Genomic DNA, 17,680 nt, shown 5'->3' on the forward strand with positions numbered 1-17,680 from the left:
ATCTCGTCCCAACGACGGATCCCTTTTCAATCGCCGCTCCAACTGCAAAAACCTTTTGGTCGCACACTGCTTCGACACGCCTAATGGCTCATGCTCGCCAATCTTAAAAGGCAGATAAATACATACCTGCCTTCGTCGTCACGATGATGAAATTGTGTAAAACTCTCCTCACAATCCTTCTCCTGTTGCGAAAATTGAGGTTTGTCTGGTAGCTCCTCAATGGTCCAAAAACGCTCCAAACATTCCATCAAATTTTCCAACGACGGCTCAGCGGTGACAAGGTGACATGCAGCTTGCTGGTTCTTCGGAAAACTTGTTCTGCCAGACGCAACCCAACCAAACACAGTCTTCACAAAACCTGGGTGATCACTACTTGCTGGAACAATTTTACACTCGTGCTGAAGAATGTCCACAAAATACTCCGCACCCAATAACAGATCGATCGGTCCCTTCTTGTAAAAATTAGGATCTGCTAACACCATGTTACCCGGCAACCTTTTCACATCGAAACGCATATCACCACAAGGCTGATTTTCCGTAATATGTTCGAGCACTACAAAATCAACTTGTTCCATGAACGTTCTTCCTTCCGATGATACTAACGCCTTTGCCATTTGGGTATTTTGCACACCGATCTTTCCTATACCAGTAACTGTTACCGAACCGCGCACTTTGGGCAAACACAAACGTCGACAAAGATCTGCTGTCATGATGTTGATCTGCGAACCATTGTCCAAAAGGGCTCTAACGGAAAACCATTTTCCACCTTTTCCTTGAATACGAACAATCGCGGTTGATAACATCACTTGCCCATGCGTAGACGATTTCAGCGCAGGTAGCGCGGCTAACATACTGCTAGCCCCCGCGGACACTTCTTGCTCTTCTTCTTCACCTGACACTTGTTGCACTTGTTCGATTGCAGGCATGCCTTTTTTGTGAAGCAAAGAATGATGGCGTTTTTTACACGTGCCGCATCGACCTTTAGAAAAACACTTGCTCGTAAAATGGCCAGGCGACAAACAATTTAAACAAAGCCTTTTCTGCATAGCCACCTTCAACCTGTTATCGATTGTTAACTCACCAAACGACCTGCACACCACAATGCTATGCTGTTTGCTACAATGCGCACATTTCGTTTCTCCTTTGAGAGCAAGATTAACAAAACGACGATCAGATTTCTTCGTAACACCCAAACTGTGTTGATCAACCGCCATGGCATCCAGAACACGCGTTTCTGCTCGAAGAAAATCGAACAAACTTTGCACCGAACACTCGCTATCTCTCTCTAGCTGCCGTTCCCAATTCCGCTGAGTTTCATCATCCAATTTTGACAAAAGAAGCTGAGTCAAAAGCATACCCCAACCACTGGTTTTTTCGCCAAGCTGGTCCAAAAGCTTCGCATTTCGCTCGAAACTATCCACAACGCTGTGGATGTCTTTTGTTTTGCGCGTTTTCATTTTCGGCATATTCAACAGTTCGTTTACGTACCGCTTTTTCAAAAGATATTCGTTGGCGTATCTTTTTTCCAGAGCCTTCCAAGCGGCTTCATACGCCGAACCACACGTAGGAAAACCATCCACTACCCGGAATGCCTCCTCCTTCAACGCACGCTTCAGATACATTATCTTTTCTGTATCCGTCAAACTATTGTTTTCATGGACTGCCGTTTTGTACAAACTGTAAAAAGGCAACCATTCATCATAATTTCCCGAAAATTCGGGCAGCACAAGAGGCGGTAGCCGAACCTTTTGTTCGTCCAAAACACGTACTGCCACTGCACTGTCACTTTCTGGACGCTTCAACTTTTCCTCGAATTGCCCGATCAACAACATGCACTGTTCGTCGATTTCGTCCACCAGCTCTTCGTTTGCTTGGACTATTCCCTCGATCGAACGAATTTCACGGGTTACTTCTTGGAATTGCTCCCAACACGAACGAACACGTTTGAACCTTGTTGGAACATACATTGCGTCACTTTGTGCGTAACTTTGCAAAAACACTTCCTGACGCTTCAAATACCGGATTATGCCATCACGTTCAGCTTTTTTCACTTCTAACACTGCGTTGGGCTCAACGAATGCTCCTGTCTTAGGGCCCTCCCCCGAGGCTCCCCTGACCATCTTCTTATCCAACTCCGTAGAGTGGTGTTGAAGTAAGGATGCTTCTTTCACCAACACTGTATTAATTGCGGTTTCCAGATCTTCCTCTGCGAAACCACGCAACTCCTCATCCGACTCGTCCGAGTGGCCTTTAGACGTTGCCATTTCACTTCACTAACGCAAAAAAACTCCAAACAACAAATCGAAAACCACGCTAAACGATCACAATCACAATCCTGATCACGGCACCATATGTTTATACGGGTTTGATTACGTTTGCTAGTTTTATTTTAGTCCTACGTTGTGTTACAAATTACAAAGTTTTAGTGAAGTTAATGAAAAAATGGCTGAACAAAATCCGTTGTGTTTTAAGTGTTGCGCACAAGTACGTCTTTCTCTTCTCGAGTTCACGAAGCGTCTGTCTTCTCCTTACAAAAAATGGTAGTTTATTTGTTTATTTGTTTATTTGTAAATGTTAAGTGGCCATAATTGGCCTTATCACTGATCTTATAAACTAAACTTATAATAACATAAAGCATCACAGTACAATGTAACATCAGCACAAAATAAATAACACAGAGTATCACAGCAAGAAAAACAGGTTAAATTAGGGAATTCCAGTCAAAAGAGTCATAATGTGCATTAAATCTGATAGCCATCGCAGTCAAAGGTTCATTATCGCTATATGCACGTCTAGTTTGGTCAACTCTTAGTAGCCTAAAGTTTCTTAAAATACGAGCAGGTACGTGGAAATTAACTCTAGCTAAAAGGTCCGGTGAATCTATCTCTCCTAGGATGATTTTTTTCATGAACAATATTTGCGCCGTTTCGCGACGAGTAGCGAGAGATTCGAGTCCAAAAATTAAACACCGGGCATGATAACTAGGTCTCGCTGCTACGTTACGCCAGGGTGTGAACCGTAAGACCAAACGGGTGAATTTTTTCTGCACTGACTCAATCTTGTTCGACCATAACGACGGCGATGGGCACCAAACTACTGAGGAGTATTCTAAGATGGATCTGACTAGTGATTTGTAGAGTGCGACAAGACAATGTGGGTCGGAGAATTCTCTCGACTGCCTGTGTATAAATCCTAGCATTCTGTTCGCTCTATCAATAATTTCGTTATGATGCACATGAAAGTCAAGTTTACGGTCAAGAGTAACTCCTAAGTCTTTTACTGCACTGTGTCGTTGTAATTGTGTACCGGAGATGCAGTAGTTAAACACTATTGGACAATTAGAACGGTGAAACGACATGGACAAACATTTATCAACAGAAATTTGTAGGTCGTTGTTCAGACACCAGTCGGAAAAAGAGTCGATCGATGCTTGCAGGACATAACAATCACCAAAACACCTCACAGGAAAAAAAAGTCTAAGATCGTCCGCATACAATAAACATTCAGATTCCCTTACTACAGTAGTAACGTCATTGAAAAATAGAGAAAACATCAAGGGTCCAAGGTTACTACCCTGTGGCACGCCTGAACAACTCACGAATTCCCTAGATGTCATACAATCAACTTTGACGCGATATCGACGATTGGTGAGGTAAGATTCGAACCACTCCACTAAAGAGGCAGAGAATCCAAGACGAGCAAGCTTCGCCAACAACAAGCGATGATTCACCCGATCAAAGGCAGCCTTAAGGTCGGTATAGATGACATCCATCTGGGCTCCCGAAGCGAATGCAGCATGGCAGTGAGATACAAACTCCACCAAATTGGTGGTCACACTGCGGCGAGGGAAGAACCCGTGTTGGCGTGTTGATATCAGCGAGCGGCAACAGTTCAAGAGCGAGTTCTGGACGACGACTTCAAAAACCTTAGCACCTGCAGGCAAAGTAGTAATGCCACGGTAGTTTTCCACTAAGCTCTTATCCCCCTTTTTATGCACAGGAAACATGTAGGACGATTTCCATGCTGCTGGAAACATACACTGATTGAGCGAGAGTGTGAAGATACGAGCCAGAGGTCCGGCCAAAACTTCGCTGCATTTGGCCAGAACTGCGTTTGGAATACCATCAGGTCCAGGGTTGTTGGATGGTTTGACCTGCTTGAGCGCCTTTAGCACAGAATCTCTGGAGATGTTTATGTCACGCACATTAACATCGACAGCGTCGGAATAGTGATGAGCGTCACCGCGGAATCGATGATTCCGTGCGGATCGGAACTGTATCCCTCACTGAGCTGTCAAAATATGACCCAAGCAGCAAATTCTCCTAAACAAAATGTATGACAAGTTCAAATCCAAACACATAGTTTTTGTAATTTTTATGAGTTATGGAATAACAATTGTTAAAAATATGCTTGAATATCTTGTAAAGTTGTCATTATTCCTACAAGAGTCAAAAATTGATGACTTACAGAAAAAAATAGTAAACTTTAAATTAAATTGAATTTCTCAGTAAACTTTAAAATAATTTGATGCGCACTGTCAAAAATTGATGCCTTCGAGGCAGAAATTGATGCGCACTGTCAAAAATTGATGCCTTAATGCAAAAATTAGGTGGCAACGACTGTATCGGAATGCCTGTCAAAATTTTATATGAGAATTGACAGATAACGTCGGACGTGCGATTTCGTCGTACAACGGAATTAAAAAAAATTGATTTCGTCGGACGCCGCATCCGATTTTATCGGTCAAACTAAATGTATCGTATTTTGTAGGAACAATCTCAACTTAATTTTTCATAATCGTTATATTTTTAAAATTATCCAAATAATCGCAATCTTATACGAAAAAGCGTTTGACAGCACGTGCGATAAAATCGCATGCGATGGAGCACAGACACGGGCCTAAAGGCGAAAGCACTGGGGCTCAAGGATAATGTATTTAGAAGGTTGATTTTTATCGCTTTTGCTGGGCGACATTGTGGGGGACATCTGTCACTCTCTGTATACATATTTCATTACCCCGCACCAGTCCTCCACGATTTTTATAACGGAGCCCCCGGAAGAGAAATGTCAAGTCGAGAAATGTCATTTTGCTCTGAACAACTTCACCTTGTCATTTATAACACCTTTCTGGGGCTATGAAGTTGAATGGAGTGCAAGGTCTCACAGATTGCCTGAATTTGTTTTGCGGGTAAGCCCTTTTTCACTACCTAATGTTCTTAATGTACCTTGGTGCAAACGTTACCCGGCGCTCTAGCACCAATCGAACACGACATCGAACATGAAAAATGTATGGGATTTGACATGTTTGTCTTGTTTGTTTGTGTCTGACAGTGCACCTCCATATGATTATAACCGTATTAATACACGATGCGCAGTCTTAGATTGCGCATATATTCATGTTATCAAAAAATATGTCATTTCGCGTAGCCAACCATGAGCTTTAAACGTCATTTCCATACATTTTCAGATTGCGCCAAGATTGCGCATAAATTTTCAAGATTTAATGTCTAAGACTTATCCCAAATGACAATCCAGCCTGCTCTCACTATGGCGAGCTCAATGACAGCTGCTTCAACTCATACTGAGAGGCTATCATCGTTTCCTCCTGCGTACTGAGCAAGCTTGTTTTTTCCCCTCGCTGAGGCGAGATGATTTTGTTTGTATGGTGAGCAAATCTATCGCCGATGATTGCTCTAATGAGATGATCAAGCAACAGCCGCTCACATGATGAAATCATGATGAGGTCGGATTTTGGAGTGAGTAAAAATTTCTTCCCCACATCGAGCCGTGTGATTGTGTTGTGGTTTTAGGAGAACATTGGATCATCTACGAATTGTTTACATTTGTAAAACGTGCAATAATTGACCGCGGGCTACATTTCTCGATTCTTTTGTTGAAAGAGCATATCAAATATCCCAAATCAGTTAAAATATAGTGAAATGTTGTATCGGACACACGATGCTTTGAAGAAAACGTGAGGGCAAACATGGGAAGATGATGAACATTGTCCCTTACTAATAGTTGATTTACAGCCTCTTGGTAAGTTTAAAACACCCAACAGAGTGCTGTTGTCCATGTTAGAAAACGTTTTTAAATTGCAGAGGGTGATTCTTTCTCCGTCACAGGCATCAACAAAACATGAAGCAGCGTTTAACGATGAAGAAGATACCCAGTTGTGCGATGACCATTAACCGTTAACGTTGGAAATTAAGAGGAATATTACATGGATCGAAAATACCTAGAGAGCCTAGAACCTACTTAACACCCAGAAATACCGCATCGAGTCAAATTTAGAACGTAAATAATCGTCCACAAAAGGCCATCTTTTGGATTGTGGGTGATTGTTAGCAGTGGCGGATTAAGACGAGTGGAGGCCCTAAGCGATCACACGAAATTAGAGGCTTGATTGAAGCGTGTAGCAAAGGATTGTATCAAATGTCCTAACCAGCGATTGAGTAGCAATTTTACTTGTGAGCGGGGCGTAGGTGCCATTTTTGGGGTCCCTGGCCGACACAGATGTTCGACACTTAAACAACTGAATACGATGGAACACATTAAAACTGAGAGAAATACACATCTAATCAATTACTTTAAAAAATAATATAATTGTATTGATTCGTGATGTATTTTGTAGTTTTGACCTGCATGCACAATTCTAAAATATTCCTATGAATCACAGACAGGCCTAAAGCCTAAAGGCCTGCCTAATAAACTTGAAAATTACACGCGGCAAAGAACCCTAAAAAAGCTAAATAAAATCACGTGCTTTTAATGGTTTGCAGTGTAAATTGATTGACAGAGCCGGCTGGCCACATGTACATAACATGTTCTGTTTTTCAGTGTTCTTACATCCTCCGTTATTTTCAAATTCATCCATGCTTAGAGAGCGTACACTGCTTTTCCACTGCTGGTCATATTGAAATTGCTTTAGTCATAATTTGCACTTGGAGGTTATACATTCTGTTTTCAATTCTTTTCTTCAAATCCTGTTTCTTTTTCTAGCTTGGATCCTAAATCAGCAGCTTCCATCATTACTTGCACTCTCCATCGTTTGCTCTTCATCATACCTTGTTGTTTCTTGAACACCATGCAATCATCAAAGGCAACACCATAGCATCGTTAATATTTTCACTTGTGCGTGGATCTATTTCTGCTTCAAGGTTCGATGCGTCTACTAGTGCCTTTACAACGATCCAAATTTCGAAGCCTTCAATGGTTTACATGTTTAATTGAGATGTTCTGACTTGATGTACTACGGATCAAATCCAACTATGGCAGTACAGCAAGTCAACAGAAGAACTTGAATAGAAAGGAAGAGTCAGAGTGTACTAGGGATGTAAGCGTGGAAAAAAGTAAAAGAGGGGAATACCTTTTTTTCGCCATGACTACCATGACGATGATTGCACTGATTTTCCCCTTCCTTTTTTCTCACAGCACGCTGCTCATAGTGAGATCGCTTTCGTCTGAAAAGCGGAACGGAAAGCGACTTGCATCAAATGTCAACCCGATTTTCCGTGCTGAAATTGTCATCCGGGATAATTTTTTTTTTGACAGTTTATATATCACACCGACACATTTGACAGATAAATATATGCGCAATCTGAGATTGCGCATCGTCTATTGCTACGGTAAGGGTTTGTTCGTGTCGGATGTCGTGTTCGATTGCTGCTAGAGCGCCGGGTTACCCGGCGCTCTAATCGAACACGGCACGAGCAATCTGTTCGATTGCTGCTAGAGCGCTGCCTTAGAATTGTTTAGTTCGTTCGGTGTGTTCAGCGGGGTCACCTAGAAAATGTGTTTATTCCAATCGTCCGTGTTGCCAACTAGATCATCTTGACGAATCACCCACATCTGCCATTTGTATTCTTTTGAATCGAGAGGTCGCTATTTTCAAGACAGCTGTCGTGGTACGTTTTTGTGTGTGAAGGATGAAGTGACGCTTTTTTTGTGAAGCCGTATAATTTAGGCAATCATAGCAGGTAAATTATCTACAATTGCTTGGTCAATTTCTCGGTAAACTTTAAAATAAATTGAGAATATTTCCATATCGCCTCAGTGATTTCCATCGATATTCAGTGCCTACTAAATGAACGTTTAATCAGTGTGTATGTTCCTATAATGCGATTGAAAGACGAGAGTGGAATGTGAAATGTGTTTCGTTTTACAGCATATAACGCCAATTCCAAGATATGCGGTTTCTGGAATCTGACAGTGCCTTAAGCAGAATGTCGAATAGAAATCCGATAGTTTTTTTTCATGTACATTCTATCTTCAACAGTAATCATATTTAGGGTAAACGTACCTATAGTGTTGCTAGTACCAATAGTAATGGTATTGCATTCAAATGCGTCTCATACGATAAATTAACAGTAGTTAAGTTATTTATGATAGTGTGAAATGTTCTCTAGCCTTTTACAAAGGATTTAAAAATGAAATGGGGCCATTCCGTTTTTAGTGACCGAAAAATCCATTATTTTGTGAAAGTTATCAACATTTTTCCAAAATCCTTAGGATTTCATAACGATACTTATATTCTTTTTATAATAACATAACAACGCAATTATTAGTTTTTTAGCATAATTGTTATCAAATGATATTGTTTTATTCAAATTCATTGGCTTTTGACCATATTTACCTATTTTTAAATGTTTTTTACGATAGTGCCATTATAGGTACGCCAAACAGCATGTTCCTATAGTGGTCCTAGTACTAAAATCAATAAAAACAGCTAATTTTAGATTTTTCGGGCACTCTAATTCGAACACCCTAATTCAAGCACCCTAATTCGAGCAACCTTATTCGAGCACCCTAATTCGAGCAATAGTTACCAACTTAGCCAGACTAAACTATTTCCCGTTAAAAGATTATAAAAGCCGTCGTTCCCACCACGCGTTCTCTTCTCTTTTCGTTCTCATCCGCTAGTGGACGTGCTCCCGTAACTGCGTAACCCGTGATAAAAAACATTGTAAAAAATTGTATTTTGTGACATCTTGGGAAATCCAAATAAAAAAGTGGTCTACCCACGAGGTAGCCAAAACTGGTGACCCCGACGTGATTCCCGAGATTCCCCGATCGACAGATTCATCATCGGCCCGCTTTCGCCTTTCCACGCTACGCGGTTCCCGTTCGCCCAGGTCCGTCAACGCCGCGAGTAAAATCGGTACGTGTAGTGTGTGTAACAAGCGTCGCCGAGTGTCGTGCTTTTTTTTTTCGCAAGGACAAAAACCGTGTTCGATCGTGTTTCCGCGCGTGCATAAAAGTGTCGCGAGTGCCCTTCACGCCCGCGTGTGCATAATCGTCGCGTGTGTCCTACACGCCCGCGTGTGCATAACCATCGCGAGTGCCCTACACGCCCGTGTGTGCGTAATCGTCGCGTGTGTCCTTCACGTCCGCGTGTGCGTAAGTGTCGCGAGTGTCCCGTCCCGAGTGCATTGTTCTCTATACGCACCGACGTGTTTCCCTTGCATCGTGAACCCGCATCGCTACAGAGGATCGAGCCGCGGGTTACATCGCCGTCCCCAAAGAGAAGGAAGAGCAACGATCCCATCGTTCCAGCCCGGACAAAAGAAAGCGCTCCTTGTAAAGCCGTTGACTGCCGCCATTTTGCACGTTCGACGCCATTGACAGCCGCCATTTTTGTCTCGCTGAAGTAAGCCCAACTCCCGACTACCACGTCACTTCTTTTGTTCTCGCTTCTCGTGAAACCACGTGCTCGCAAGCGAATAAAAGATGATGCAACATAGTCCAGAACGTCAACCCGCTCCCCAAGCGGCAACGCACGATGCACCTCCGGTGAACACGGAGAGAACTGGCACGTCCCAAGCAACAAATGCCATGACAGCAGCAGAAACGGCAAGTGATCCTCGAGTGGAAGCAGCACAGGCCGTTCGACTGAGTGTACCCGAAATGGACCTGCACAATTTGCCTGCGTACTTTTGTGCACTGGAGCATTGGTTCGTCGCGACCGGAATCACCGCCAAAATGGACCATAAGCGCTACCACGTATTGATGGCCCAAATTCCTCTTCGAGTGTATAACGAGATCCAGCCGATAATCGAGAATGTACCTGCGACGGAACGGTACAATTACATCAAGCGGGACATCCTCCAGCATTTCGGGGAATCTCAGCGCAGCCGCCTCCATCGTCTCCTATACGGCATGGACTTAGGGGACCGCAAGCCATCCCAGCTGCTAGCTGAAATGCACCGAGCCTCCAGCGACACGTTGGCCAGTACGCTCCTCACCGACCTTTGGATCAACAAGCTTCCGCCACATGTGCAATCGGCCGTCGTTGCTGCACCCGGAAGTGTAACTGAGAAAGCTGCTGTCGCCGATACGATGGTGGAGTGCCTGTCCGCATCCAACAACGCCAGTGTGCACCATGCCGTAGCCGGGGTGCGCACCACACCAAACGATTTCGAGCAACGCATTTCGCGCCAGGTGGACGAACTCACACAGCAACTTAACGACTTCATCACAGAGTGTCGTAACCGTGAACAACGCCAAAGTCGACCGCGCCCACGTCCACCAGTGTCATCTCGTGTCGGTACAGAACCATCTGAAGGAGAGTGCTACTACCATCGACGTTACGGAACAGCCGCCCGGACCTGCCGCCAGCCCTGTTCGTTTCCAGCCCCTGTCAGCCAGCGCGTCGGCCAGCCGTCGTCTTCAGCCTGAGGATACGCTGGAGATATCGGATCGCAGGTGGCTACCATCTCACCTGTGAGCAGTCGGTTGATGGTGATCGACCGACGAACCAACCAGCGTTACCTGATCGATACTGGTGCCGATGTCTCCGTGTTACCGAAGCCAGCCAACTACACCCCCCCGACGCCGTCCACCATGCGACTGTTTGCAGCCAACGGTACTCCGATCATGGTATTTGGTGAGTCCCTCCGTACACTTGATTTTAGTTTACGCCGCCCCTTTGTGTGGAATTTTATTATCGCGGACGTAAGCTCTGCTATCATTGGAGCGGACTTTCTTCGCCATTACCATCTTTTAGTAGACCTTCGACAGCGCTGTTTGGTGGATGCCCAAACCAACCTACGTGTGCCAGGACTTCCGGATACCACTCGACAAACCGCCGTCAAGGTATGTGACGCAAATTCACCGATGGCCGACCTGCTCAACGAGTTTCCTACACTCATCACAAACTCACCGGGTGTGCGGATGCAATCCGAGGTGGTACATCGTATCGAAACAACGGGTCCTCCAACTTTCGCCCGTTCGCGTCGTCTTCCACCCGACAAGTACCAAGCAGCCAAAGCAGAATTCGACTCACTCGTGCAGCTAGGAATTTGCAGACCGTCCAGTAGCAGTTGGGCCAGCCCGCTGCATATGGTTAAAAAGGCTGATGGTTCCTGGCGTCCGTGCGGTGATTATCGGTCCCTCAACGCGCGTACCACCCCTGACCGGTATCCATTGCCTTATCTACAAGACTTCACGATGCAACTGGGAGGAAAAACCGTTTTCTCAAAGGTGGATCTACAGAAAGCCTACCACCAGATCTCCATCCATCCAGAGGACATCCCGAAGACAGCGATCATCACTCCTTTCGGCCTATTTGAGTACGTGACGATGCCCTTCGGATTACGCAATGCGGCGCAGACGTTCCAACGGCTAATCCACGATGTGCTACGCGGCTTGGACTTTGTGTTTCCCTATATCGACGACATTATAGTGGCCTCGAAGACACCAGAAGAACATCGCGAACACCTGCGACTGCTATTTGCTCGCCTCACGCAGCACGGTTTGACCATCAACCTTGCGAAGTGCGAGTTTGCCCAGCCTGAGATCTCCTTCCTGGGACACCGTGTTACGTCTGAAGGCATCCTACCACTGGAAGAGAAAGTCGACACCATACGGCAGTTCCCGAAGCCAAACACTGTCATGGAGCTTAAGCGATTTTTGGCAATGATCAACTTCTACAGGCGCTTCATCCCCCACGCGCTGCGAGCACAAGGACCGCTCCTGGAGATGATTCCCGGCAACAAACGGCGAGATAAGTCATCGCTGACGTGGACCCCAGCTACCGACACGGCCTTTGAGGACTGCAAACGGCAACTTGCACAGGCTACCATGCTGGTACACCCTGTACCATCCGCCGAACTATCACTGTGGTGTGATGCTTCAGATTTCGCTGCCGGCGCCGCCTTACATCAGGTCATCGACGGGCAGATGCAGCCGCTCGGTTTCTTCTCCCGAAAGTTCGACAACGCACAGCGCCGTTATTCCACGTACGATCGCGAACTAGCAGCTGTTTACTTGGCCGTCCGGTATTTTCGTCATCAGTTGGAAGGACGTTCTTTCCATATTTACACGGATCATAAACCTCTGGTTTATGCTTTCCGCCAGTCGCTGGATAAGGCCTCTCCTAGACAAGCACGGCACCTCGACTTTATTGGCCAGTTCACCACCGACATCCGACATGTTGAAGGCCAGGAAAACGTCACTGCCGACTTGCTGTCCCGAATCGAGCCCATCCAGTCATCAACATCCATCGACTACGAGAAATTGGCCGAAGACCAGACCCGAGATCCAGAGCTCGCCGACATCCTCAGCGGGAAGACAAGGACGGACCTGGTCCTTCAACGAGTTCCAATACCTGGCAGCAGCATGGCTTTGTACTGCGATTGCCCCGCCGGCATCATTCGTCCGTATGTCACGAAACCGTTTCGTCAACGACTACTACGCGCGGTTCATCAGATGAGTCATCCCGGAGCGAAAACTACCACGAAGCTGATGACGGAGAGATTCGTCTGGCTGAACATCCGCCGAGATACGCGAGATTTCGTCCGCCACTGCTTAGCGTGTCAGGCTACGAAGGTGCAACGCCATACCCGCAGCCCTCTAGGACGCTACCCGGTACCGGATGCTAGGTTCGCACACATCAACCTGGACCTGGTTGGACCGTTCCGATCAGCAATGGACACCGTTACTGCCTCACCATCATCGATCGCTTCACACGCTGGCCAGAAGCTATTCCCATCCCTGACATAACATCAACGACTGTAGCCGCAGCCCTACTCAGTGGATGGATAGCTCGCTTTGGCGTTCCATCGTTCATCACCACGGATCAAGGCAGGCAGTTCGAGTCGACGCTTTTCGCGGAGCTGAACCAGTTACTGGGCATCAAGCATCTACGCACAACGGCTTATCATCCGCAGGCCAACGGCTTGATAGAACGATGGCACCGTACGCTGAAGGCAGCTATTTGTACCTAAAACACCGCTCATTGGACCCACCACCTTCCCATCATACTCCTTGGATTGCTCACAGCGTACAAAGACGACATCAAAGCTTCGCCAGCAGAGCTGGTTTATGGAAGCACGCTAAAGATCCCAGCGGAGTTTTTCAATAGCAGCCCGATGACCAGCCTGCCAGACACCACCGAGTTCACCAAGTCGCTTAAGTATGCCATGAACACCATTCGCCCAACACAGACGGCCTGGCATGACAAAGCAACACCCTTCGTCCATTCGGATCTTCGGATATGCAGCCACGTCTTCGTCCGGAATGACACCGTCCGCCCAGCCCTTACCCCGCCGTACCAAGGGCCTTACAAGGTGCTTAGGCGTAGTGACAAGTCATTCGAAGTCCTGATCAACGAGAGGGCAACTAACATCTCTATTGACCGCCTGAAACCGTGCTACTCACTCCAGCAACCCGAGCCAGTGACACAGCTTACGCCACCATCTGCAGCAGAGTATACGCCACCACCACCAGCGCTACCACCACCAGCTTCACCACCATCAGCGCCACCACCACCAGCTTCACCACCACCGACAGAGCCGTCACCTCCGAACGACTTCTCGACCGGAGTTACGCGTTCACAGCGACGTGTCATCATCCCCGTTCGTTACCGGTAACTCCAGTCTAGCAGGGGAGCACTGTGGCGACCACGTTATAGCCTCACCACAGTCCGGAGCTGACGTCAACCGTCAATTCAAAATATCGGGCACTCTAATTCGAACACCCTAATTCAAGCACCCTAATTCGAGCAACCTTATTCGAGCACCCTAATTCGAGCAATAGTTACCAACTTAGCCAGACTAAACTATTTCCCGTTAAAAGATTATAAAAGCCGTCGTTCCCACCACGCGTTCTCTTCTCTTTTCGTTCTCATCCGCTAGTGGACGTGCTCCCGTAACTGCGTAACCCGTGATAAAAAACATTGTAAAAAATTGTATTTTGTGACATCTTGGGAATCCAAATAAAAAAGTGGTCTACCCACGAGGTAGCCAAAGTACCATACTACTGGGAACGCCGTTGGCTTGAGCCTAACGTGGATATACCTAGTTTCGACACCTATCAACCGCCCGCAAACGACGGGGGCTGCGAGTTGTAGAGATGCGATCGCATCGATCCTTTCAGGCGACTCATGCTTGGTGGTTTGTTCGTGTGCTCCTTCCTTGATGTGCGCAAGCGTGTCTCGGTTTAGGGACCACGTCGTCACCGTGGATACTCTTGTGAGAGCTTATCGGCGTGCCTCCTTCTTGACTCGTCTCGATACGAGGGTCGTGTGGACCACTCCATAACAGTAATACGGACTCACAGAAGTAATCCATTGCGAGGGGGAGGGGGGGGGGGGGCGTCAATGACATGGTACTAACGCGTGAAAGTATGCAATTTGGTGCAACACCAGGAAACTTGTATGGGATTGCCTACCTGCCCGTCAAACATTGCGAGGGTTGCGAGTAGTATCATGTGCTCGAATATTCTATGGTATTTTCAATAATCTTTGTTTTTCATTCATAATTCATTTGTTTTGCGGTGTTATTTGTCGAAAAGATTAGGATTTAAACTTTTGAAGATATTGCATAAAATAAGCAAACATAAATTGTCAAAATTCATGTGTTATAATTATAACTGTTGCTATATTTATAATTGCTGTAATTGCTGTAGTTGCTGTAATTATAGCTGCTAAAAATAGGGGTGAAAAAACTACCAAGGCTCGCAAGCTCTTTTATGCGAGGGCTCTGGGACGGTGAACTTGTATGGCGTGCGAACCTTCGCGCGCCCTCGCAAATCGCTGTCAATTGCATGGCGGGTCATGACAATTATCTTGACAGAAATGTAGTGAGTCGCAATTTGCTTGCGGTGATCATTTATAACACCGGTTTGAGTTGACCGTTGTAGTTGTGGCGTCAACAGGTGGGCTTATAAAAAGTGTATATATTTAGAAGTAGTCATGATTCTATGATGTATGTATTTAGAAGTGGTCATGAAAAAGAATTATTTTTAAAGATTAGGTGCGGTCCAGTTCGTTCAGTGGAAATAACTTAACGCGTGCGGTTAATCTTTTGCACGTCCGAGGAGCAGTATGTTTTTAAATATCGATTTTTTGCTGCAAAAATGTAGATCCTATTTTTATTTTTCTTATTTTTATAAAGTTACATTTACAAGCAGAGAAAAAGGAAATCTAAGTTGTTTGAATGCTCAACTAAACTGTAAATTTATCACGATTTATTTAACTTTGTTATATCGCTATTTATTTTGTGTTCTACTCGTTTAAAGTATTTTTTATAAAAATGTAAATTTATCGCCGTTCAAAACAACGGATTCATACAAATCATTCAATTATTCACACATTAACAAAAACTGTGGTTAACTAAAGTAAATGAGGTTAATCTTTTTTGTATATTCAAAGCCGTTACGGGGTGTTCCTAACATATGGAAAATTACCTGCAGTTTCGGTCCGGTGAAAATAAAACTACTAGAGCGAGATTGTATCGATATTTTGCGGGTCGGGAAAGAAGACATGGATAACAGAAGCAATCTCGTTGTAGTCAACACACTATAAGATCTACCAGAGAGAAAAAGCATGTCGATTTTCTGAGTAATAGAATGAACTCCGCAGCGCGTGTGGTGGTTTGTTGCACACTTTCATGATCGGTATGGAGAGTTTCCGCACGGAGAATCAATACCGCACTGCTAGCGTGCGGAGATGTATCGCACACATTCATAGTTGACAGAGAGAGCGTTCGCACGGATAATCAATACCGCACCGCTTGCGTGCGGAAGAATCATTTCCATTTATCTGGCGGTGCGGTATTCGTTCACTCAGTGTAAAGATTGGAATGAATCATTCAGTTCTGATTCAATTTGCCCATGTCTATTTCGAAAGGCTGATTTTTAACGCTTCTGTTTCGGAATGAAGATTTTAAGAGTGTTTTATGTATTCGTCAAGACCCCAGAAAGCTTGTTTGAACAAAAGTTTTCGCCCATCCTGCCTAAAAGTGATGTTCAAATTTGGTTATAAAAAAAACATGCTATGAGACCACTTCTACTATGTGCACTTTGATTCTGGATTCCATCACCAGATCTCTTTAATGCACCTTGAGATAAATGTAAAAACCATCTTGTTTTGCCATGTTTTCGAGCAGGGAAAGTTGCAGGTTAGTTTTATGTGTGGTTATGTATCGAATGTTTACATGGTTTAAGGCTCCAACTGTCAAACTCTATATAAAAAAGCGGACTAGAATCGTGAAGAGCTTCAAACTCAGCATTAGGAACTGAATCTAAGCGAATCGGAATACGAATCATCGATGGACAATGCAGATCCTAACATAGCATCTGATGACGATGAATAAGATACTGACTACACCAAAATGACAAGCAAAGAGGGTTTACGGTATTTGGCGCTAGCTCGGTATGTAAGAATCGCACGCATTGTTCAAACGTTTGCTTAAGTATCGTCGAGCCAACACAGATCTCGGTGTGCCTAAAGATCCAATGCCATTGCTGCGGACATGACGAAATCCTGCTATCCTTTCGTCTATAGGAAATGGCAAGTTTTGGTATAATTGATTACGCCACTGTTTCACACGTGAAATGCCATTGCTTATTAATACGAAGATATGAATTTGTTTGAAAAGTATGTGGCTCCCAAAAAGGTACTGTGAGAATACTTAGTAATAATTTAAAGAACTTTCTTTTTATGGAAAATATATCGCAGTGACATCGATGGCCTCTTCATACGCGATCTAAAACGCAGTTCTGGTCAATTTTTTTGGCGGTTGTTGACCAGACGCATTGGCCAGTGATGATCGTGGCTATCATTTGTAGACCAACAAAATCAGAAAGTTATTCGTTTTATCTGCGGCAGCTCGTCGATGAAATAAATTTATTCTAGAGCACTGGGAGAAAATACTTACTTACTTACTTATCCGGCGCTACAACCGCTTTGCGGTCTTGGGAGAAAATACTATTACGTTAAAATTACGAGCCATTATCGCAAATATAACACACGAGCTTTCATTAAAGGTAAAATATAAGCTTTTTTGAGAGGTAAAATTCTCTAAACGTTGTTTTTTTTTCAGGTGTCCAAGGTCATACTGAAAGACACTCCTCTTAAAATGTTGCTATGAAGGAGCATAGGTGGCACTACGAATGGTGTTTTGGATACGTCTGCGCCCATGCGTACTCACAAAGGATTTTTAGATGGAGATTATATTCTGCATAGTACAAGGTCCACGCCGTTGATTGATAAGGACAAATTTGACATCATTCTGTATATAATATAGGCAAACACGGGGAAAAAATTCGAGCAGTATAATTTAACGACTGTTAATTTGTATCGCATTCGCTCTTGACAGTCGTTTGTTTAACGGCGGCATAGGACCAGTCTTTAACATTAACAAATGAACTCAATACGTTCGCGATGCAAAATTCTAGC

At 44.8% G+C, this 17,680-nt stretch overlaps 1 protein-coding gene and 1 long non-coding RNA gene across 2 annotated transcripts; both read left to right on the plus strand.

Moving 5' to 3' along the window:
* The first annotated feature begins 5,181 nt into the window (after window positions 1–5,181).
* Window positions 5,182–6,758, plus strand: LOC133391404 (uncharacterized). The gene is made up of 2 exons (XR_009764903.1): window positions 5,182–6,039; window positions 6,126–6,758. It is a non-coding gene; the product is annotated as an uncharacterized LOC133391404 (long non-coding RNA).
* Window positions 6,759–8,748: 1,990 nt separating this feature from the next.
* On the plus strand, window positions 8,749–11,523 carry LOC133391810 (uncharacterized). The gene is made up of 2 exons (XM_061648190.1): window positions 8,749–10,885; window positions 11,006–11,523. Exon 1 carries the CDS (start codon window positions 9,730–9,732, stop codon window positions 10,675–10,677), a length of 948 nt encoding a protein of 315 aa, XP_061504174.1. The 5' UTR covers window positions 8,749–9,729; the 3' UTR covers window positions 10,678–10,885; window positions 11,006–11,523.
* The last annotated feature ends 6,157 nt before the right edge of the window (window positions 11,524–17,680 follow it).

The sequence above is a fragment of the Anopheles gambiae genome, chromosome 2 (assembly GCF_943734735.2).
Source record: "Anopheles gambiae chromosome 2, idAnoGambNW_F1_1, whole genome shotgun sequence".
Lineage (NCBI taxonomy): Eukaryota > Metazoa > Arthropoda > Insecta > Diptera > Culicidae > Anopheles > Anopheles gambiae.